Source organism: Dromaius novaehollandiae, chromosome 19 (assembly GCF_036370855.1).
Source record: "Dromaius novaehollandiae isolate bDroNov1 chromosome 19, bDroNov1.hap1, whole genome shotgun sequence".
NCBI lineage: Eukaryota > Metazoa > Chordata > Aves > Casuariiformes > Dromaiidae > Dromaius > Dromaius novaehollandiae.
The window spans coordinates 3,279,044-3,299,744 of record NC_088116.1 but is presented as its reverse complement, the minus strand read 5'-3'; the positions used below and the strand labels follow the sequence as shown (position 1 = coordinate 3,299,744).

The 20,701-nt window shown below is 42.7% G+C and overlaps 2 protein-coding genes across 3 annotated transcripts in view; one reads left to right on the top strand and one right to left on the bottom strand.

Annotated features, from left to right (window-relative positions):
- Positions 1 to 12,944, bottom strand: part of PPM1D (protein phosphatase, Mg2+/Mn2+ dependent 1D) — a 36,646-nt gene extending 23,702 nt beyond the window's left edge. Inside the window, exons 1-2 of one of the 2 annotated variants that reach the window (XM_026107443.2) lie at positions 12,927 to 12,944; positions 9,536 to 9,621 (exon numbers count right to left, since the gene is read on the bottom strand). In XM_026107443.2, the coding sequence (XP_025963228.1) occupies positions 9,536 to 9,602 (67 nt within the window). In that variant the 5' untranslated portion in view covers positions 9,603 to 9,621; positions 12,927 to 12,944. Of the gene's footprint in view, positions 1 to 4,687; positions 5,351 to 9,535; positions 9,622 to 12,926 lie in introns of those variants that run through there. The other variant, XM_026107445.2, reaches the window with a different exon arrangement.
- The window catches only part of APPBP2 (amyloid beta precursor protein binding protein 2), a 29,561-nt gene continuing 21,693 nt past the window's right edge, over positions 12,834 to 20,701 (top strand). Inside the window, exon 1 of the mRNA XM_026107435.2 lies at positions 12,834 to 13,212. Within this exon, the coding sequence (XP_025963220.1) occupies positions 13,072 to 13,212 (141 nt within the window). The 5' untranslated portion in view covers positions 12,834 to 13,071. The remainder of the gene's footprint in view (positions 13,213 to 20,701) is intronic.

Genomic DNA, 20,701 nt, shown 5'->3' with positions numbered 1-20,701 from the left:
AGTCAAATCAGTCTTTATGGGAATTGAAGAGCGCAGAAAGTGAAATCACCCACTTAGGAGGAAAAGAATGATACAGCAGCCGCAGATTTTAGGCTCCAATAGAACTAGAAATTAGAGCTGCCTATCATTAAGGGGTTTTATGCCTCGCTTTTGTTTAGAAATAAATATTACATGGAGCACAGCATATTCCTTTCTTTAGAGATTATGTCTCATCAGATATTAACAGAAGTGTCAAAACTCCTGAGTTTTCTTCTGAGCTCAAATACTAAAATCAGAATCACTTAACTACCTTGAATTTCCTCCTCCACAGAGCAGGATCCTGTTTTTATGTCTCGCAAGTCAAGCAACAGTGCCTCTTTCTAAAACATTTTTTTTCTTCCACTTGCAGAACACTACCCTTTGCTCAGCTAATTCCAACTGCTTTTGTAGCCGGCGCACCAGCTGGCAAACTGTTGTCACCTGCTACCTAGCACTGGAGGTAGAAAATGTTTTGCTTCATGCAATTTGACTTGGTTGCATGTTGTCTTCTCCTTTATTTACTTGAAAAATTCAAAGAAGTTTTAGTGCAAATTACATGAACAAAAAATATACAGGACCCTATCATCAAGAAAGTTTTCTTTCTTGCTGAATTCTTTACCTACACAATGCCACAACCCAGCAAAATCTATCGGATGCTATTTTTAAAGCCAACTCTTGTTTCTTTGTTCTTTTTCTTATATTTAGATGCAAGATATGGCACAAAACTTTGACAAAAAGGAAAAGCCATGTATTTCTTTTATAAGATACCCCAACAGTCCGAATGCTCTGGTATGATCAAAGGCACCTTCCCCTCTAGCAAATTAACTGAGGATATATGCTAACTAACAGTCAAGAATGACAGTGCATTAGGCTCTTCCTTTGGTAGAAACATCTGTCCCAGCTGTTCCCTTAAATACACACACACACAGTTTTTCATCCCTACCTGACCACTGAAGAGGCACCTGCTCCAACAAAGAAACGAGCTTTTTCTTCGCACGCAACCGACATTGGCAACATCTTTTTAAAATTAAAGTAACTGTCAGCAGTAAACCCACACACACTTTTTTCTGACAGTCAATAGACTATTTCAAAACAATACTAAATGCCATCTACTTCCAAGTTTAGAACTTTACCTCAGTATGTTCAGAGCAAATTATTGCTCATTTTTAATACCACACCAAGTTGACAGATCAAAACAAAACCTGAAATTACAACAAAGCTCTCAAAACAAAATCCACACTTCAAAGTCATACCTGAAGTGCTATGGACGATGTATCGCTTCTACACCTTCGGCAAGGGAGAAACATCTCTAGGTGGCCTTTTGAAATAACAAAGTCAAATTTTCCTCGTGTGCCTGCCTCCCTAATTCTGCATTTATTTTCATGTAGTTATTAAGCCATGTACTAGGAGCACCGACACCTCCCAGGAGGGACGACAACACCATAACCCGGGGCTTTACAGCTGAAAACCGCATCATTTGCGGAACAGCCCAGGGCACACAAGGAAGCAGCCGATGCCGCTGGAGAGCGGGAGGCGAACCCACGTGCAGGTCCAGCACTGCCGGGCCGCTCGGTACCTGCCCCCAAAGGACCCCGCTCTCCAGCCGAGCGGATGCACTTCCCACTCTTCCTTAAAAGAGAGGATCCGAGCTAAGCGTTCGTGCCTCAAGCTACCTGAAGCTATCGGATTTGCAACCGAGTTTGTTCCTGACAATAGCAGATAGTTTCAGGAGACAATCCATGCAGTTTTCCAGGACTGCAAAATGGATATACGCTGCTTCCAGTTCCTTCTCACTTCTTCCGCCCTTGCTTGGTTGAGGAGCTGGAGAGAAGGGTAGGAAGGTTGTTTAAAACAGACCACTGCTCCCAAACAGCATATCTATGCACTGAAACGTGTGTGCTACACCTGGAAGCCACATCCATAACAGAACAACATATTCCGTGGCTGACTGAAAAACAAATTCATTGATGATGGTTGGCTTGTGATCTGAAGCATACAGGCTGCTCCAAAACTGTTTGTGGAAGTTCTGCCTTTGTTTATTTTTGACAAAATGAATTCAAGGTTATTCTGAAAAAACAAAAATTGCTAAAGAATATATTTTACTTTAAGCATATATATAAAGTCAAACTAAAATACCTAACTTCAATTTCGTAAGATTCTAAAGTCTTATTAAACTTAAAAAAAATAAATGCTATATGAACTTTTAACACTGCCACAGACCATAAAAATTTTATATTATCCTGAAAGTCTGCATTGCCTTAAATGGTCTATATCCTTTTCAAATACAAATAGATATGTAAACTCTTAAATATTTCTAGGAGTAGGTCTGGAATTATGACTTTGCGGTGACAATTATTACAAAAATTTTATTACAGATGACATGAAAAATATTATTTCACTTTTACTGCTTAAATTAATTTTAATGGGAAGAGTTATAGCTAAAGCTGAAGTATACAACTCTAAGATATAACTAGTAGCACTGGGAAAAAATGTATGTAACAGTATCAAGCTAAAGGTAACATTTAAAAACAAGCTCGTAGTGACACAAATAGTGCAATACCACAGAAATATAAAACAATCCAGTCCTCAGGAGAGTCACATCGAAATCTGGGACTTTCTCAGTGTGCCTCTTTTCAACACCTTTCTTACCGCTGCTAGGTGTGGAAACGGGCTTCAAATACAAACTTTCACCTTGGAAGCTCTTTGGCAAAGAGAGTTTGGAATTTTATTAGTATATAATTAATGCCCCAAAAGTATCAGCGACAACAGATGGCTATTTTGCTCTATTGATGTTTCTGCTACACTGATCATCATTAAGTTTCCTGAAAATCAAGAGAGATGGCCATTGGGACGACCTAAAGCTTCCAAGAACCAAGAGGGCAGCGCGCACAAGCGTCTCTTCCAGTGGACGTCCACCAGAGGAGATAAAGCTTCCAGCTTTCACCTCAAAAAATCCAAACCCTTCTCCTGCCCATTTCAAGATACCAAAAATCCAGTCTCCCTTTCACGTTCGCAGTCTTGTCAATGAACGGCTAAAGATCTGCTTTATGCAAAATTACATGGAAAACTATTTACTGGAAGTAAAATTCACATTGGAAGTCTGTAGCATGGTATGAGAAGGTATAAACTAGATACAATTATTGCCTTATCCCTTAAATTGCTACCTGTGATGCACATGCAGCAGAAATCAGTAAGGTCATACATGCTACTTGGAAGAGAAGTTAGAAGTTTTCCATACAACTCACCCAGAACTGCCATCAAACACGCGCAGCCGGAGCTACACTACCTCTGACAACAGTTTCGATTGGTTCCATAACAAAAGTGCTACTTGCTAAACACCCAGTATTAAAATAGCATTTCCTGCCACTTCACCTCTCCCATTTTGCAATCATGCATAGTTACAGTGACGAATAACAGATCAAGGAAACTACAAGTAGACGACCGAACTCCTTCGCCTTCTCCGGCACGCCGTGTGCCCGGGTGTGGGGCACCCTCCCGGTTACCCCTCGCCATCCTGCCCCATGCCAAGGCTCCGGGCAACGCCTGGCGCTTCCGAAACTCACTCCCATCTCTTCCGGCCCAACTCCAGCGTGCCCCCAACCACCGCCGCTCCTTCTCCCAGGACTCTTCCAAGCACCTGGCACTTGTGCAACTCCTCTATGTTGTTACTTGTTAAAAAGGAAAAAGAAAATGAAACTGTTTCAACAGCATAATCCCCCCCACGAGTCGCTTTCTCCCGTGCCCACGGTGCTGTAACTGCAATCCCTGCTTTTCACGCCTGCCACCGAGGCCCGGGCTTGGGTATTCCTGCCCACACGTTTCATCGGATCTCACGGCGTGCTCCCCGCCTGCCTGCCTTCGTGTGCTCAGTGTTCCCACGTTTTCTTTTCCTGAGGCTTTCATATATGTTTATACACACGCAGTACATACACGTACACGCAAAACAACCCCACTAAGCCCTAACCTTACCCCACGGAGGGCAGCGAGGGCCTCCCAGAAGCCGGGGCTCAGATGCCTCCCCGCTCTTCCCCCTTCGGACCCCGCTGCCGGCCCGTGCGAGCTGGAGGACGCGGGCCGCGCTCTCCGTGCGGGCAGGCACCCCGCACCTTCCCCGACACCCGGGCAGGGAGAGGAGCAGACAACCACCCTTTAGGAACAGCCACATTTTGCCTCCTTCCACCAGGGCTCGAGGGACCCCGCAGGCATCGAGGAGCGGTTACACAAAAACGCCGTGCCGGCCCATGCGGGGTGGCTAAAACAACCTTTTTTTTTCTTCCTTTTCATGACACTCTGGGCAAGGAAAATCTAAGGGGGGGTCCAGGCAATTCCCCAAGATGGAGACCCCCCCCAACAAATCCAGGTCCGCCTCTGAGGCAAAACTGCAGCTCGACCACCGCACCGCCTCCAACCACACAAGGCGATTTTCCCACATTTTTCCCTCGCTCTCCGATTGTTTTTCCCCCCGCGGTTTACACTTTGGGTTTGTTTGTTTTCGTAATTGAATTCCCCAATCCCGCACCCCAAAACGCCTCCCCCCCCCCGCCCGCCCGCCGGTGACAGCGGCTCGGCCCCGCGGCCGGACGTCCCAGGCGCGGGCAGGGCGGCCGCAGCCCCGGGAGGGCCAAGCCGGGGGGGGGGGGGGGGGAACCGGCGGCGGCGCGTAACTTACGCAGCTTTTTCCACATGGCGCGGTGGCAGGCGATGAAGCCCTTGCGCAGCGCGGCGCACACCTCGGCCGGCTCGGCCGAGCCGAAGCCCTTCTGCTTCTTGATGAAGCCCCAGAGGTTCTCGCGGGCGAACTGGGCCGCCTCCCGCCCGCCGTGCCCGTCGCACACGGCGAAGAAGGCCACGGAGCGGCGCGGGCGCCGGCCCGGCTGCGCGCCCTCCTCCGCCGCCCGCGGGCTGCCGCCCCGGCGCCGGCCGCTCTCGGGCGGCGGGTCGTGCCGGGCGCGGGGCCCCGCCGGCGCCGCGCCGCCTTTGTGCGGGGCGCCGCGCTCCGCCTCGGGCTCCACCACGATCTGGGTCACGTCCTCCATGTATTTCCTGCCGCCCTGGTCGGAGAACACGCTCACCCCCAGCGCGTACGGCCCCTCCATGGGGAGCGAGGGGGGGAGGCAGGCCCGGCGCGGCGGCGGCGGCGCCCGCCGCTCCGCGCCCGCGATGGCGCCCCGCCGCCGAGGACTATTGTTGATGTCGGCGGCGCCGCTCGGGCATGTCCGCGCCGCCGCACCGCGCCGCGCCGCCGCCGCCAATCCCCGCTGGAACCGCGGGCGCGCCGCGTTCCGCGCCGCAGCGCCCCCTGCCGCGCCCCCGCCCGCCGCGCCAGGCCCCGCGCGCCGCGGCGGAAGGGGCGGCCGGGCGCACCGCGGCGCCCCCTGCCGCCCGCCGCCGGCGCAACGCGCCGCTCCCGCCCCGGCGGCGGCGGAGCCCCGGCGAGCGGCTCTCCGCGCCAGGCCGCCCCCCGCAGCCCCGCTGTCCCCCCCCCCCCCTCGGGCAATCAGGATTCCCCGGGGGATTCCCTGGAATTACAGGTCCCGCAGGACCGCCAGAAGCGCTGAGGCACTGTTTGCTCACGACCGCAAAACTTCCAGACAGACGTGCCCTGGGCAGAAGGAGGTTCCGTCTGTTCCACTTAAAAGTTCTAGCTATTGCTCTTTTTAAGTTCTAGCTATTGCTCTATTTGCTACCCAAAGCCCTCTACTGCTACAAGCTCCTAACAGCTAAGACAGTTACTGAATTTTGCAAAAATATTCCCACTGTCAGTAAAATACAGATAATTGCCTGGCTTAAGTATTACAAGTACTCTGGATTTCCTTCCATTAACCAAATTAAAGTCAACAGCATTTAAAAATAACAAATACATCTACAAGGCTTTGGATTTCTAGAGCACGCAGCCGTCTGAGGATCTGCTACAAGCGTTAATGAATTAATCTGCACTGATCCAACGAGATAACCATCCCTCCCTATTTTACAGGCAGATATACACCACCAGATCAGTTGCAAGATCAACGGCCAAATGCTGAATAGAGAAATCCTGCCTTCAAAATCTGTCCATTAAGCTTCAGAACAGATTTTATAGGCACATTTGCCACATATACAATGAAATGTACAAAAATGCATAAAGGACACAAAGACTAATTTGAGCTTTATACAATCCAAAAAAACCCCACAACGTATCTCTATTTCCCTTCCAAATGAGGACACACACAAAGCATGCCCGGGCAATTGCCAAGTCTGCAACAGATCCATTGCTGGCAACACAGAGCAGTGAAGAATGGTGGGGGTTTTTTTGTTTTTTTTTTTTTTTTTTTTTTGTTACTACGAAGTAGCCAGAAAACAATGTAACTGACTTGAAACAACTGACAAGAAAATGACAGAACAAGACTGTCAGATCTCTTTCATCACAGGAACAACTGAAGTCTCGCTGTTACTTCTGAAAAGTTCTATAGCCCTAGTTCATAAGGGAATAAATTTAGGCAGAGAGGCTATTATATAAGGATTATCTTTCAATATAATTTAGAGTGGAAAATCATAGGCTACTCCAGGAAGACAACTAAACACATCGGCTCCCGCTCCTGTGCTTTAGGTAAACATATTCTAGATAGTTTAATACTTGTGAAGAAGTTAAAAATAAGGAAAAAAATCAAGGGGAAAAATGATTTGTTATGATCATAGAAACCACTATTCAAATTCCAATGTATTTTTTCCCTCCTTTTTACATTCAAGTGTTGGGTTTGCATTTCCAAATGGAATAAAACATTTAATTTCTATCTGTTAATACTAACTTTTGCAATCAAGACAATAGTACCATATATAAGTGACAGATACATTCATAGATTTAATCAAGTTACAATAAAATAAAGGTGTTTTTGCATGCAACAGTTACATTTCCAAAAATACAAATGGTGTTTTAAGATTCACTGGGCACACAACTGCAGGAGATCATCCAGCAAGTAGAACACTCTTACTTGCTAATTTCCTCTGGAATTCCTTTAGCTCATAAGAAAATTGGATTCAACTAAGCCAGACACTTGCAAAAATATGAACATGTATGCAAAAACTGTGAAGATGCAGGGAGCAAGACTTTTAATAAAGATGAAGTTTGACAGAGAGTACCACAGCAGTTTCCACACTTCAAGACCGAAGTAACAGGCAATAGTTCAAAGGCAATTTAGCATTTTTCCATGCATCTCTCTCTCTAATACATAAATATGGGGAATGTTTTCCTTATTTTTATATGTAAAGGAATCAAGTGCTCAGCAGAAACTCCCCCTGCTCCGCTCAGCTATTTCACAGACACAAGATTCTGAAGTTAAGGAGCTCATCAAAATTAAAAGCCTTTTTATATGAGAAGAGTTGCAATCTTTTAATGTAAAATGTTTCTGAACTAATATAATTGAATACTTACTTGATCTTGATGGTAGCTTATTCTCATTTTGGCTAACAGATTTAAGTAAAAATTGAAATAAATCCATTGCAGAATGGCTGCATAGGGATTTTTATTGTTTGGCCTGGTTCAACTAATTCAAAAGTCATTTCTTAAAATTAAAGTAGCACAAGTTCTTTTGTGGCTAAAACGTGACTTTTTTATTTTAGTGTAGGCTAAGTAATTCTGGAATAGGTTTATGCTAAAGTAAACCAGGTCTATTTTGAAAAAAGAATTATCCCGTCTTTAGCCCAAAGTTGTTAAAATTCTAAAATAGATTAGGCAGCTGTAGTTTTAACACAGATGAATTGGTTGGGTTAGCTGGCATTGGAAGATAAGAGTCACAACTTCCATAAGTTACTTTTTGAAGTTCACTAACACATTATGTAACCACCAGTGATCTCATCAGGGTATCTTTGAGGATTACCTTTCCACAGGCTCAAAGACTGAAAGGCAAAAAGAAGAAAAGAAACAGAGGGAAACAGGGTGCGCAAGGTCACACACCCGGAGCTCAAATACTGGAGAAGAGAGAGGCACACTGTAGCTGAGGCAGAAGAACCAAGAGAAAACAATGTGCACCAAAACACCATATTGCTCTTCAAATTACACTTCCTATGAAATTGCAATCAAACATTTTAAAGGTCTACACTCAAGCAGCTGAATAAACAAGTTACCTTCTCAGCGGGACTGGCAGGGAAGAAGGCTAGCATTTTTTACAGCAGTATTCCTTTCCCTCAGCTGCATCAGACAAAAAGAATTGATGCAGGTATATACAAGCACATCACAATTCTGCACCACAAGTCAGTGCTGGGTGGCCAGCATCCTGCCCTCTCTTTTTACTTAAACTTACACAAAATTGTACTTTGTGGAAGCCATGATTACTTTGCCTGACAGATGAATAATACAAAATTATTAGTAGCTTAGATGCATAAAAATGCTCATAACCTGGGCAAAAACTTATCACAGAATAGCAGAAAGCAACACTGCCCATCTGATTTTGGCAAAGCATGTTCCTAAAGCCTCCCTCATTTGTAGGGCACCTTGGCTGGCTTTGGTGACTATCCTCCTGTCTTACTACTTACAGCCACACCACAGTCTTTCTCCTTCCTTCTGCCCCTAAGGAAGCTGCAAGAAGCCGAGCTGATAGTGACCAAAGGTTATTATCCCTCTTATGGCTCTTGCACAGCCTATGTGGAATGTGTAATCATCTTAATACAATAGCCTCAGATAAAGCACAAGAAACTCATGTAAAAAGAAGAAAATCAAACTGAACAGTATCTGCATTTTTAAGTTTTTTTCCTAGCCAATGAAGGAGTGCGGGGCCTGACCACGCAAGGACTTAATACCCTCTGGAGTATTAAGTTGGAGTCCTTTGGAGTACAATCTCATTTTTTTCACATTTGCTAAGGTATGTCCACAGCAGTATTGCTTTAACATTTCTCCCAAAATGTTATTGCAGAACTGATGTAGATGAAGAATATAGAAATTAAAATGTATTTATCTGTGTTGCAGCAAACATGAAAGAAATACCAGCTTTTAAAAAGTCTGACAAGTTCATGTGAATGCTCTCCATTTAGCTCTTGTTTTAGAGCAACAGTCTGTTATGTTGGCTCCTCTACAGTTTAATGATTTCCTGTTAGGAATTTAAAATTAGAAGCCTCCAACAACTTGCCCATAAACTATTTTCAAGGTTCCTTTAATATCCACATCAAGGAGATATAGAAGGTTCATATGTTATCCATGTCAGTTCACTTCCTTCCCACTTCAAAATAAGCATATTGCAGGGAAATTCAGCAGGTTTTTTTGTTGTGCTCTTGGAAACTTTTTTCACTAAGTATGTCCACTTATAGTAATCAAAAAAATAGAGCCGTTCACAAAAATAGGAGCTCACATTTAAACCATAACACAATGAGAACCACTGGTCTCATCTGAGAAGCCTAAGCTATGCTAGATTGTTGCCTAAAACTTGTAAGAAATTATTTTCTCATTGATGATTTAGTCCGAATCTTCAACTATACGCATAGTGAGATTCATCTGTGTGAACATATCAATTTTGCAAACAAATTTTTGCTATTAGACAAAGTACCTTACCTTTAATGAAAACATGCAAACAACAATCTTGCATTGGCAGGATATAAAACAGATTCATCATTTTCATCCATGCTAGAATTATGTTCCTGCAAAACAGACACAGTATTTAAATAGTACTTTTCACCTATTTCACCTCTCAAACTGTATCTCACGGTTTATCCTTTTGACTCGGAGACAATGTAATAATTGCAGAAGTTATTCTAATTACAGCACATTTACAAAATGATTTGAGATAGTCATGTCAAAGGCAGAGCATCTGTAGACAGACATCCCACCTCAGTTCCTCACTGGGTCAATAACAGCACCCACAAACACTAATCACCACCTTTCTGACAAAAATCAACATCTATACCTATCTATCAATAATGCTTGTTACATGAAAGTATTTAATTAATTTCAGATAAAAATGAGTCAGGTGAAACTAGGGTTGGCTTAGGCTAATCTAAAACTAATGCTGGTTTAAAAAAAAAAAAAAAGCAGCAGCAGCAATTCTGCTGCTTCTTATGTAAACTCTAACAAAGGTACAGCTCCTAATTTGGTTGAAACATAAGTCTGCACGCACACAAAACCTCCCAAAACAAGTTTTCAGTTTCCAGATTACCCAAAGAGTCAAAAAGTTGTAGAGCCCATATGAGGCAAAAACAACACTGCTACTTCTTGTAGCAGCTTGCAGACAGAATGACTTTTTAGTCATGAAACCATGATCTCAGATACAGGCTTGAAAATGTTCACGTGAACAAGCTCCACTAGCAGAGGTGAATTTCAGCAATTCACTATTATCCAGAACTATTAACTTGGTACCTATATCTCGTTGGGATTTTTCTTAAGGGTTCTGCGGAGGTTTTTGTAATGTGGTCCAGAAAAATATCAAGCTCCAGTGACATTCTATTGAAATTACACAACCATATTTCTTTGAAGATGTAAAATCTCTTCTTACGAACTTACTCAACAGAGGAAACTTTGACAATCAAGAGCTCGTTTGATCTCCAGGGGCAGTTTTCATAATAGAAGACTATGATTAGGGTTTTTTGTGTTTTTTTTTTTAATACATTTACCCATTATTAGGCTTGTCTGTATCCCCTATCCATTACAATGATACACAGATGTACAGACCCATTGCACTCCATACGCTTTACATGTGAGTTGTTCAGATACCCAGATGCATCTTCAAAAGCTAAGATTACAGAAGACAGACTGAATGCTTTTGCCTAAACAACATACATTACCATTTTGCTTTCAGACAAAGACAGTATTTGTAAATGTCCTTTAAACGTTTCCCCATATAAAAAAGGCAAAAGAAAAGAGAAAGATAACAAGAAAGATAAAAATATCCATCAGAACCTCTGCCAACAAGTGCTGGAGTCAGAAAGGTTTTCTAACATCTGTAACTATTAATGAGCAATTACATTAAAATAATTTACAGATGTTAAGAGGACATCACTGAATGGGGACATATTGCTAATAAGTTAGTAGCACAGTGTAAAGGAGTAAATCTCTAAAATGATACGAAGATACCTTAAAAGTTTAAAAGTATTTGGAAAGTTGACCAATGATTTAAGATAACAGACTTTTACAAGTAGCAGGCTACTAACCATATATTTCTTTAAATGGATATCTACTATTGCAACATTAAACACATACATTGAATTAAGGACTGCACTCTAATAAGAATGCTTTTAAGAACAAAACATGCACTTACAAGGCCACTGAGTTGCTCAATACATAAAGATATTAAAACATGCAGTACTAATAAATAACAAAAGCTGTCCTATCTACATTTTATTTCTGCCTAGAGATTGAATCACTTTAGCCATAAAGATTATTCCTCAGGCTCTATCAGAATGAATCATGGACTGAATATGTAACAATATATTCCAGAGAGGGTTTCTACAATGTCCTTCTTTCACAGAGATGTTCATTCCTTCCCCTTGAGAATTCACACTATTCTTCTGTCTACCAAAAAATGACAAGACCGTAAAAGGTGCATTCTGGCTAGTTTTTCAAGACATAGTAACTTTCCAAAAAGCTTAAGTCCGTTGTCACAGCATTGTCTTGAAAAATGTATTTACCTTAAACATAGCTATTGTTCATACTTTGAGAAATCTGACTAGATGTTTTATTTTAAAGCAAAATAAAGAACATCAGAAGTTTCAAGAATTACCTGTTTCCTAGTACTATTGATATTTTTTCCTTCATACACTGTAAAGCTGCTTTATCCCCTCCTGATAGGCCTCCAACTCTAAATTCTCCAAACCAGTGTTGTGGTAAATAACTGAGGTAAATAGCCTCTGTCCCTTGGGGGGCTAATTGCCAACATAAACCAGCTGTCTTTCCTCAACTGGAAAAAAAAAAAAACCACGCACATGCACTCAATCTTGGAAAATAAAAAACTGAAGCCACTGATAGGTGAAAACAAAGGGAAGAAGAGGACAAAGCAATGTTCCGTGGCTTCACATTCATTTCTTCCCCCTACACACAACATTTCTTTCTGCAAGTAAAGGACAAAGAGTAACATCCTCTCACAAAATGGGGCGAGGGCAGCGCGCGCAACACCTTTACGATGATTAAAAACGGACCCTGAAGTGCAATGGAGGGAAGCTCTGCCTCCTATAAATTTTAAAATAATAATAATAATAAAAATGTAATTCATGGTAGCAGTCCTAAGTTAGCTAAGCAAGCTCAAATAAAACTTGAGAGAAGGAAAAATATCTCCTAGCATAGTTACAGGTCTAAGTGTGTGTGGTTTGTTTTGTTTTTTTTTTTTCCATGGTTGTGACCAACAAGCTTGATGAATGCGGAACATTTAACTCAGAATAAAAGTTTTCTTCGGGGCCACGTGTTAGAGCAGCCAAACGTGACTCGTGGAAAGGGAATTAGGAATTAAAACGCGCCTCGGAACAGCTCGATAAAGCGAGTATCTACTGACAAAACGCAGCGCCCTTCCAGGGGGCCGGGAGGGGGGTCGCGGGGCTAATGTACCCCGGGAAAAGGCGGTTTTACCACACGGCAGCCGGGGCGGGAGGGCGCTGGGTGCTGCTCCCCTCGGCCTGCCGCGCACCTGAGACGCCCGTAAATATTAACGTCGCCACTCGCGTGGGGCTCCGCGCGTGACGGGGCGCTGGGGGCCCCGGGACCCCCCTTCCCCCTCAGGGCGGCCCGGCCGCGGGCACAAGCAGCCCCGCGCCGCGGCTGCAGCCTCCCCTGAAGGGCGGGCGCCACCCGCGCGTCGCGGAGCCGCCGTGTCGCGATACCTCCCGCCCTGTCGCCGCCACCTGAAATCGCCTCCCCTCCCTCCCCCGCCATTTCCTCTCACCCCTCCCGCGATATAGCCCCATAATTCCGCGTTCCCCGCGGTTTTGCCACACACGCGCGCATCCCTCCGCGCACCGACCCGCTCCGCTCCCCTCGCCCTCACGCCGGCCGCCGCCGCCTCTCCGCGCGCGGGCAGCGCGGGCGCGCAGGGCGGCGCGGCGGGGAGGAGAGGAGGAGCGGCCGCGCGAGCGGGCGGGGGGGGAAGGCGGCTCCGCACAGCCAAGATGGCGGCGGTGGAGCTGGAGTGGGTGCCCGAGACGCTCTATAACACGGCGATCTCGGCCGTGGTGGACAGTTACGGGCGGGCGCGGCGCCGGGACATCCGCTCCCTGCCCGAGAACATCCAGTTCGACGTGTACTACAAGGTAGGGGGGCGGCGGCGGCGGGGGCCGGGCCGGGCCTGGGCAGAGATGGAGGGCGAAGCGGGAGGGGAGCCCCGCGCCCGGCCGCCCCCAGGCCGCTGCTCGAGGCTCCGCCGAGGCGCGGGGCCCTGCGCGGCGGCCGTTGCCGAGGAGGCCCCGCGGCACGGGCCGGGGGAGCGAGGGCCTGCGCGGGGCTGCGGCGGCTGGGGAGGCTCCGGAGCGGGGAAGCCCGGGCCGGGGCCCTGCGGTCGCTGGGGTGAAAGGGCTGGGGGCTGCGAGGGGGCCCCGTCCTTGGGGGCCGCGGGGGGAAGGCGCCTCCCCGCCTCGGGAGCGGGAGCAGGCGGCAGGGGCAGGCTGCGGCCGCGCTGGTTGTGCTGGGGGGGATATTCCTCCCCCCCCCCTTTTTTCTTTATTTTTTGGTGTGTGTCTGTAGAAAAATTGTCCGTGCCGAGTTTGCCATGGCCTTGCACCTTCTTTAATCGTCTGCTGGGAACCAGATGAAAAGAGTTGAGACTCTTTAAATGATGTAGCTTATCACGCTTAAGGCGCTCTTTCATGGAGAGGCTATTTTTCGTTCCGCTGCCGCCTTTAAAATATCCGGAGTTAAAGGGACACTATGACGGTCCATTAATTTCTATTGTCCCCTGAATAGGCATTTCATCCATCTGATGAAAATGAGCGTTCATCAGGAGAGAAACAGTGTGGAAAAACTAAGATGGGGGATAGCCTTTCCTTTCCTCTGTCAGTAAATTTCTAAAAATCTAGGATGTGCTACATGAAGTAATTGTTCAGGTGGATCTTTCTGAACCAGAGACCATCATGTATGAATACAGTAATAGTATTTAGAGGGAAGGTTGAACTTCACTAGGAGGTTGAAACAGGCAAGTACCTTTGCTGTGTGCTAGATATTGTCTGCCTTGTGCTTTGGGAAACATGGAAAATCCTCTCTAACACACGTGAGCATGCTCACAGGTGGAATATGGCAATTTTCAGATAAGCACTAAAGATGTGACACTAACAATGCACATGACTATATTTTAACTGTTAATAGAGATGACCATTGACATAGTAGACTTCTCTGACTCTTTTTGTCTTGATGTTTATTCAGATGAAAGGATGGTACTCCAGAACTTCTTTAAAAACATAAAAAGAAAACTCCTACTCATAGAAATGCCATAATGTGTATTATTCACAGAGTGTTTAGAAACTCATCTGTGGATGAGCTTAAGAGATCATTGACTTATTATCCTTTCATTAATACTATTCAGTGGTTGCATTGAATCAGATTCAAGTTGTTCTGTAATGTAGAAAGGAACCACCAATACATCTGACTTCTAAAGAGATTTTTCTAATCTGATTCTTCTGCTAGTGTGCAATGGTATGTTTTGTTTGGGCCACGGTAATGAACATGCAAAGTATCTGTCTTTCAAAATAATGCTTCTGTTGTACTAATCATTAGCAGCTTTAACTTTTGTTAATGACAGTAATTTGTATTGGCTTTCCTATTATTTCTGTGTTCTGTAACAAAAATCAACTTTGAGAATCTGAAATGTGTAAGGTGCATCCATGTTTCTCTTACAAAAGTACATCTATGAAATGCCCACAAACAGAATGAATAAAACTAGGTTACTCTGTGTAGTGAATGTTTTGCTATTGCTGTCAGTGGTAGGGTAGTCTTCCATTTCTTCATTTTTTGTGTTTATATATATATTTTTTTCTATGTGGGGGAACCTGTCCTCTTTAATAGCCATGTTCAAATTAGCTTACGTGGTAACGTAACTAAGCCTTGGCCAGGATGCTGAAAGAAACTCCATAGGCCTTACTAAACGGAGATGTCTGCCTGCAATGAATACCTTGAAGAATCATACCCGGATTGCAAATCTTTTGGAACAGTGCTTGCATCTTCAGTATGCACCTATACAACACTCAGGAACTAGTACTTGATTTCTGTAACCAGATACCTACAGCAATAAAACTAACAGCTGAATTGTGTTGGAATGAGGATTGTCCAGAGGTGTGATGGACATGAGAGATTTCCCTTTTACTGTGTCGGTGCTTGTTTTAGTGTTTTGATTCTAAAAATAATTACTAGGATTTTCAAAATGATGCTGCTAATAGGTCACCAGCCTGAAATGGTATTTATAATCAGTACGTCCTGACAATCAAGTTCTTTAAAGCAGAAGCAGAATTTCCAAAATCACTGGCAGTCTTTAAAAGAGGACAAACCAGAGGACTTCTGAATCTTTGTTCCGACTACATATTCATGATTGTTGCTGCTGTGTTGAGAGGTTGTCAGTTAGCTGTGAGTATCATACAGAATAGTACTTATTCTTTAAATAGGGCTGAGAAGAGGTGGTATGTAATGGAAGATTCGTATAAGTGCATTTGAACTTTGAGGAACGTAGAGATTTTCTTCCTGTGGTTATTAAAAGGAATAAAAATATTGCCAGTCTCTCGCATCTGACTTGCAAGTAATGCTTTGTTATCCAGGTGTTAATCTCAGTCTGTGATACTGGAGAAATTAGTGCACATATTGCAAAAAATAAAAGGCCACATTGGTCAGATTTTATTTTGATACACAGTATGAATGTTAATTCGCTGTGGTTATACAAAACTCTTTTTAATATATTCATCAGTATGAGTACTTGAATTTACCACTTTTCAGTCTTAGATTACACAGTTTATCAGCCTATTTACATTGATTGAGAAGACATAGGTAGGCTAAGGTACTATCACAAAAGTGGAAATAGCCAGTTTCTCATAATGATAGGCCTTTGATTAAAAGGGAGGAAAGTGCTAGCAGAATGTCTTGGCCCTTTTCCTCAGGGTACCCTCTATTCCAGTGTTTGGCTCTATTGTCGTAATATATTGCCTTCATTTACCGTTCCTTAATGAATCCAATCAATTTTAATTTTACAGATTCTAGATTTGTTAACTTTTAGGGCATGTCTAGTCTTCAGTGGGGAATCAAACCTGGAACGGTTAGTCACAGACTTTTATTGTGGACTTGGTAAGAAATGGGTTCTGCTGCAAAGTGACAGAAGCAGACAGGTTCTTAATACCAAGGATATTTATCCTTCTATAGCATTCCTAAACAATAATTAAAGCTGAAAGAGGTAATATCAAGTAATCATGGCTGTGGTAAAACCACAAACCTGTCCAGCAGTGTATTTAGTTCAAATGGCATTTGACTTTTCCTGGCAACCATTAGGAAAATAATAGGGATGGCACTGGTACCAGTACTGTGGGAATTCCAAATTCTATGCTTGTGCTAAGAAATGTGTAAATGTCTATTAATCACATCTGTCTTTAGAAGAGCTTAATAACTAACATTGTTACAAGTAACACCTGCTTCTGAAAAAAAGCATATATACACAAATGTATTTTGGTTTGTTTCCTTTGTGTCTTTGCCAGATTTATGTATATCCTGCTTGCATTGTTTTCTAGTAAAACTAGTTAAGTTCTTCTCACTGGGTCTGTTGAGGAAGAGAGAGACAGAGTCTATCTTTTTGTAGTCAAAGAAAGAAAGATGCTGGATCTCAAGAAACAGAGGGCATGGTTGACAGGTGGGTGATATTTGCAGATGCCAATTTTTTCATTTAAAAAGTATGTGACAGCTAGGAAAAAAATTTAAGTCCTTGCAAAGCAATAAAATGAGGAGACTCTAATAAAGGACTTTATGCTGTGGTTTGTGGAGGGAAGGGAAGTCTTCTGAGGGAGGGAGTTCCTCTAAGGAATCTAGTTTCTGCTGGCATAAATAAGATATTGAATGATTAGAATTAGATGATTGATTAGAATAAGATAATTCAATGACTATCCCTTTAGGGTATCCTATAGAGATAGTTTTAGTTTCTCCCTTGACCCCCCCACCCCTCAGCTTTAAATTCTAGTATGTGCAATTATCTCATGCCTTTGGTTTCTCTCCTGCATTTGATAGGATGCTTCTTTGTTACTTTTAATGTCCTCTTTCATAAGTTTGTTAGCTATGTAGCAGGAGGCTAATGAGTGTAATCCTTGGATTTTTACTGGATAACATGAAGTTTCAGCCAGTGTTTATTCTGCTTTCGAAATGTCTTTTCTGGATTGTGATTGTTTTTCTCTTCCTTTCTTACATTGATTTTTTTCTTTAAAATCATTTGGGTCCATTGCCCTTTGAAGGGTTTCTGATGAGATCACTAAGCACAGGAACAACTGCAGGTGACATTAATTTGTTTCAATCAGTCAGTGCTGACCTATAACCTTTAGTAATTGCACTATGCTAACTTTTTTTTTGGCATTTGAAATTTTTAGGCAAAAGCAAAAATCATGATACAATCATGCTTTCGATAGATAAAAATGGTAGAAGCACTTTGGAAGTTTTATCTACCTTGGTGTGAATCCAAATATCAGATTTTGAGTTTAGATTTCAACGTCGATACAATGAGTGTAGCTACAGTGTCGTGTCTCCTCATTGTATTCTGCTAATCCAAAAAAAAAAAAAAAAAGCATGGCTAATTAAAGCTCTTGTATCATATCTAGTTATTCTATTAACAAAAGAAAATGAGGTAAACAAATTTGCTGACACTGTTCACAACAAGCAATATGATGTTCATTCTCTGCATTGCAGTAGAGATTGCTTTTACTGATCAAGAGTGATTAAAAGCATCTTTTCTGTAAGATTAGAGTACATCTGGATTGTCTCAAGGCTTCTGACTCCTTGGTACTTGACAAGCGAGGAAAGGGTAAACTACATATGATACGAATTGTAGCTGCTCTTTGGTTTTGAGGTTTTCTGCCCAGAGGAAAATGAATAAGGTCATAAGCAAGCGATGTGTCTTATGAGGAATTCAGAAAAATTCAGAGTTAGTGGGTCATCTTCTGTAGGACTTCTGCTGTGATTGATCAGCGCAACTTCACAAAAAAATTAATTAAATTCATGCTGCTGTATTTGGGGGCACCAGAAGTTAATTGTATATGTGGGAAATGATCATGATTCCTGCACACATGTGCACACATACAACCACTCTGATTGTCTGGTTAGACTTGTGGAATAGTGCATGCAGGAGGGCTTCCCTGAATACTGTTTGAATTAAATCAAAACTTTGTATGACCCCCTTTTAAACTAATGCCTTCCAGTGAAGGAGAGTCATCGCTTTTAGTTTTTTTCAATGATTATTACTTTTGTATTAGTATGCCGCATTTCTGTCTAAATTTGACTAGAATCAAGCCATCTCACCTTGTTACTGCTTTGCCTGCTGGTGTGAAACTTCTTGCTTTGTGTCTATGCTTACCTTTCTTTTTAATGTATTAAGTAGTTCAAGTTTTTTTGAACCTGTAACTGCGAGGCATGTTTCTAATCCTGATATGCTCTGGCTTCTCTAGTTTTTCAGTATCCTTGCTGAATGTAAGACACTAAAATTTGAAGCATAATTCTCATAATGAGGTCATACCATCAATAGAGGTGTTCCAACACCTCTAAATAGGTGAAACAACTAACACCTCTAATAGGTAGAGAAAACCATGGTTTTTTTGTTTTTTGGTTTTGTTCAGGCTTTTGCATCCCTTGTGCTGGATTCTGTGTAGATGCAGAACAAAAAGACATTCCTACAGTTGCTGCTGAGGTTGAGAAGGGGGAGTGAGTGGAGAGGTGTGGAGCAGTGTGCTGCTATGTGTGTAAAGCAGTAGGCTCCAGAGGTTACCTGTGAAATTAGGCTTATTCAGTAAGTGTGTGTGTGTATATATCTATATATATATATATTTTTTTAGCTTGAGGTTCATTAAGATCAGTCTCTTCTTGTAACTGGAAATACATTTTCCAGTAAGTTTAGCGACAAAATTGGCTTGTTTTATGCCCTAAACCGTTCCTGACAGAACCTAACAAAAACTAGCACTTGTCCAGAAGCTTAGTGGGTGGTTTTGAAATGGATTTAAGAAAAATGCTTATATATCTAGATGAATTATTTTCTAAAACTGTTACACTGCAGGAGAGGGATGGAATAGATTTTTATTTGTTTTACTATTTTGATACCACTCATTAACAGGGTCTCTTATTTCTTTCTCTCTCTCTGTCATTCATCAAGGGATTGATTCTGTGCACTGTTGTCTGTTAAGAATTCCTTTCTTTCCCTGTTAACTAAAGAAAGGAGACTGTGGTCACGGCCAGACTTTTTCTGAAATACTGCTTTTGTTGATGAAATATGCAGGCGTTCCTAAATTGGACACAGTATGTCATTCATGCAGTGATCCAAGATATTACTAAGTCCGCTGGGGAGACCCTTGGAGTTCCTTGCATCTTTAATTCTTCCTGGAATGTCCAATTTATACTCTGATCTCCCTGTTTATTTTTTAGCTGTCTTCCGAACTGGAGCAATACGAGCATATTTTCTTAATTGCATATGCTACGCTTTGTCTTCTAGAGGGTCCTTTAAAAACTGTTTAGAGTTAATCTCCAGCTGCTTTAAAATGTGGGTTTTTTTAATTATTTTTTTTATTAGGTTTAGAAAAAAGTCTTCTCACTTGTGCACAGTAAAACAGCCCAGAATGCTTGTGATAGAAATATCATAAACTTTCCCTCGTTTTTTTCTTTGCTTTTGCTGGCAGTTTAACATATCTTCGTCTTTATTTTCAGAGGCTTGCTAAGATGTAGGTCATGCTCAACTTAATCTATCTAGAGAGAAATGCGACAAGAACTTCAGTAGAACTGAGTGCAATGTATAACAATAGAGAAGTTATGAGTTAATGTGTTTAATTGGGAACACCACCATGCACAGCTTTTGAATGTTTAGATCAATGTGTTATGAATTAAATGTTAAGCCTTAGACCCTGAAGGAGGTTTGTGGTGGTTTTCTTGTAGCTCTACAAAACAGTTTGACTGTGCGCATGTGTAGTAATAAGCCAATATATTGTTTATACCTTGAGTTGTGTCTTCAGTGCCAGAACTAATGTTTCAGTCTGATCTGATGAAGCTGGAAGTAGTATCATAGACTCTTGCTCAGTTTTCTATTGTTTTAAAAATCTCCATTGAGCTTCAAATAGTGTAAGTTTGTGCTTAAAAGGTATTCGTTTCTTCATAAGAAGTGAATGTTATTTCAGAAGTCCAAACCTCTGCCATTCTTGTCAGAGGATGTTTTTCTTGAATCACTATTTTGTTTTGTTTTTCATGTTATGTAGCAATGTTTGTGGTCAGGAATTTTGTGTCTCTGGAGCTTTAACAAGAACCATTTCTTAAGTGCTTGCAACTGCTTCTCAATGAACAAATGAATGTTACTGAATCTCCTGGAATTGCCTCATGGTTTGACATCTACTCACTATTTCCATGTCAGATTTTGTTTGAAAAATCTTACTGTAACAGCTACAACAGTTTCAAGAGACTTCAAGCTGAGTTAGTTCCATAAAAATGTTTGCCAGGATGTGGAGGGAAGGGGTGAATAGTGTGGTAAATATCCAAAGGATTTTGTAAATGGAAAGGGAGATGTGCATATCTCGGGCCAGGTCCCTGAGGCCTTATGTCAAA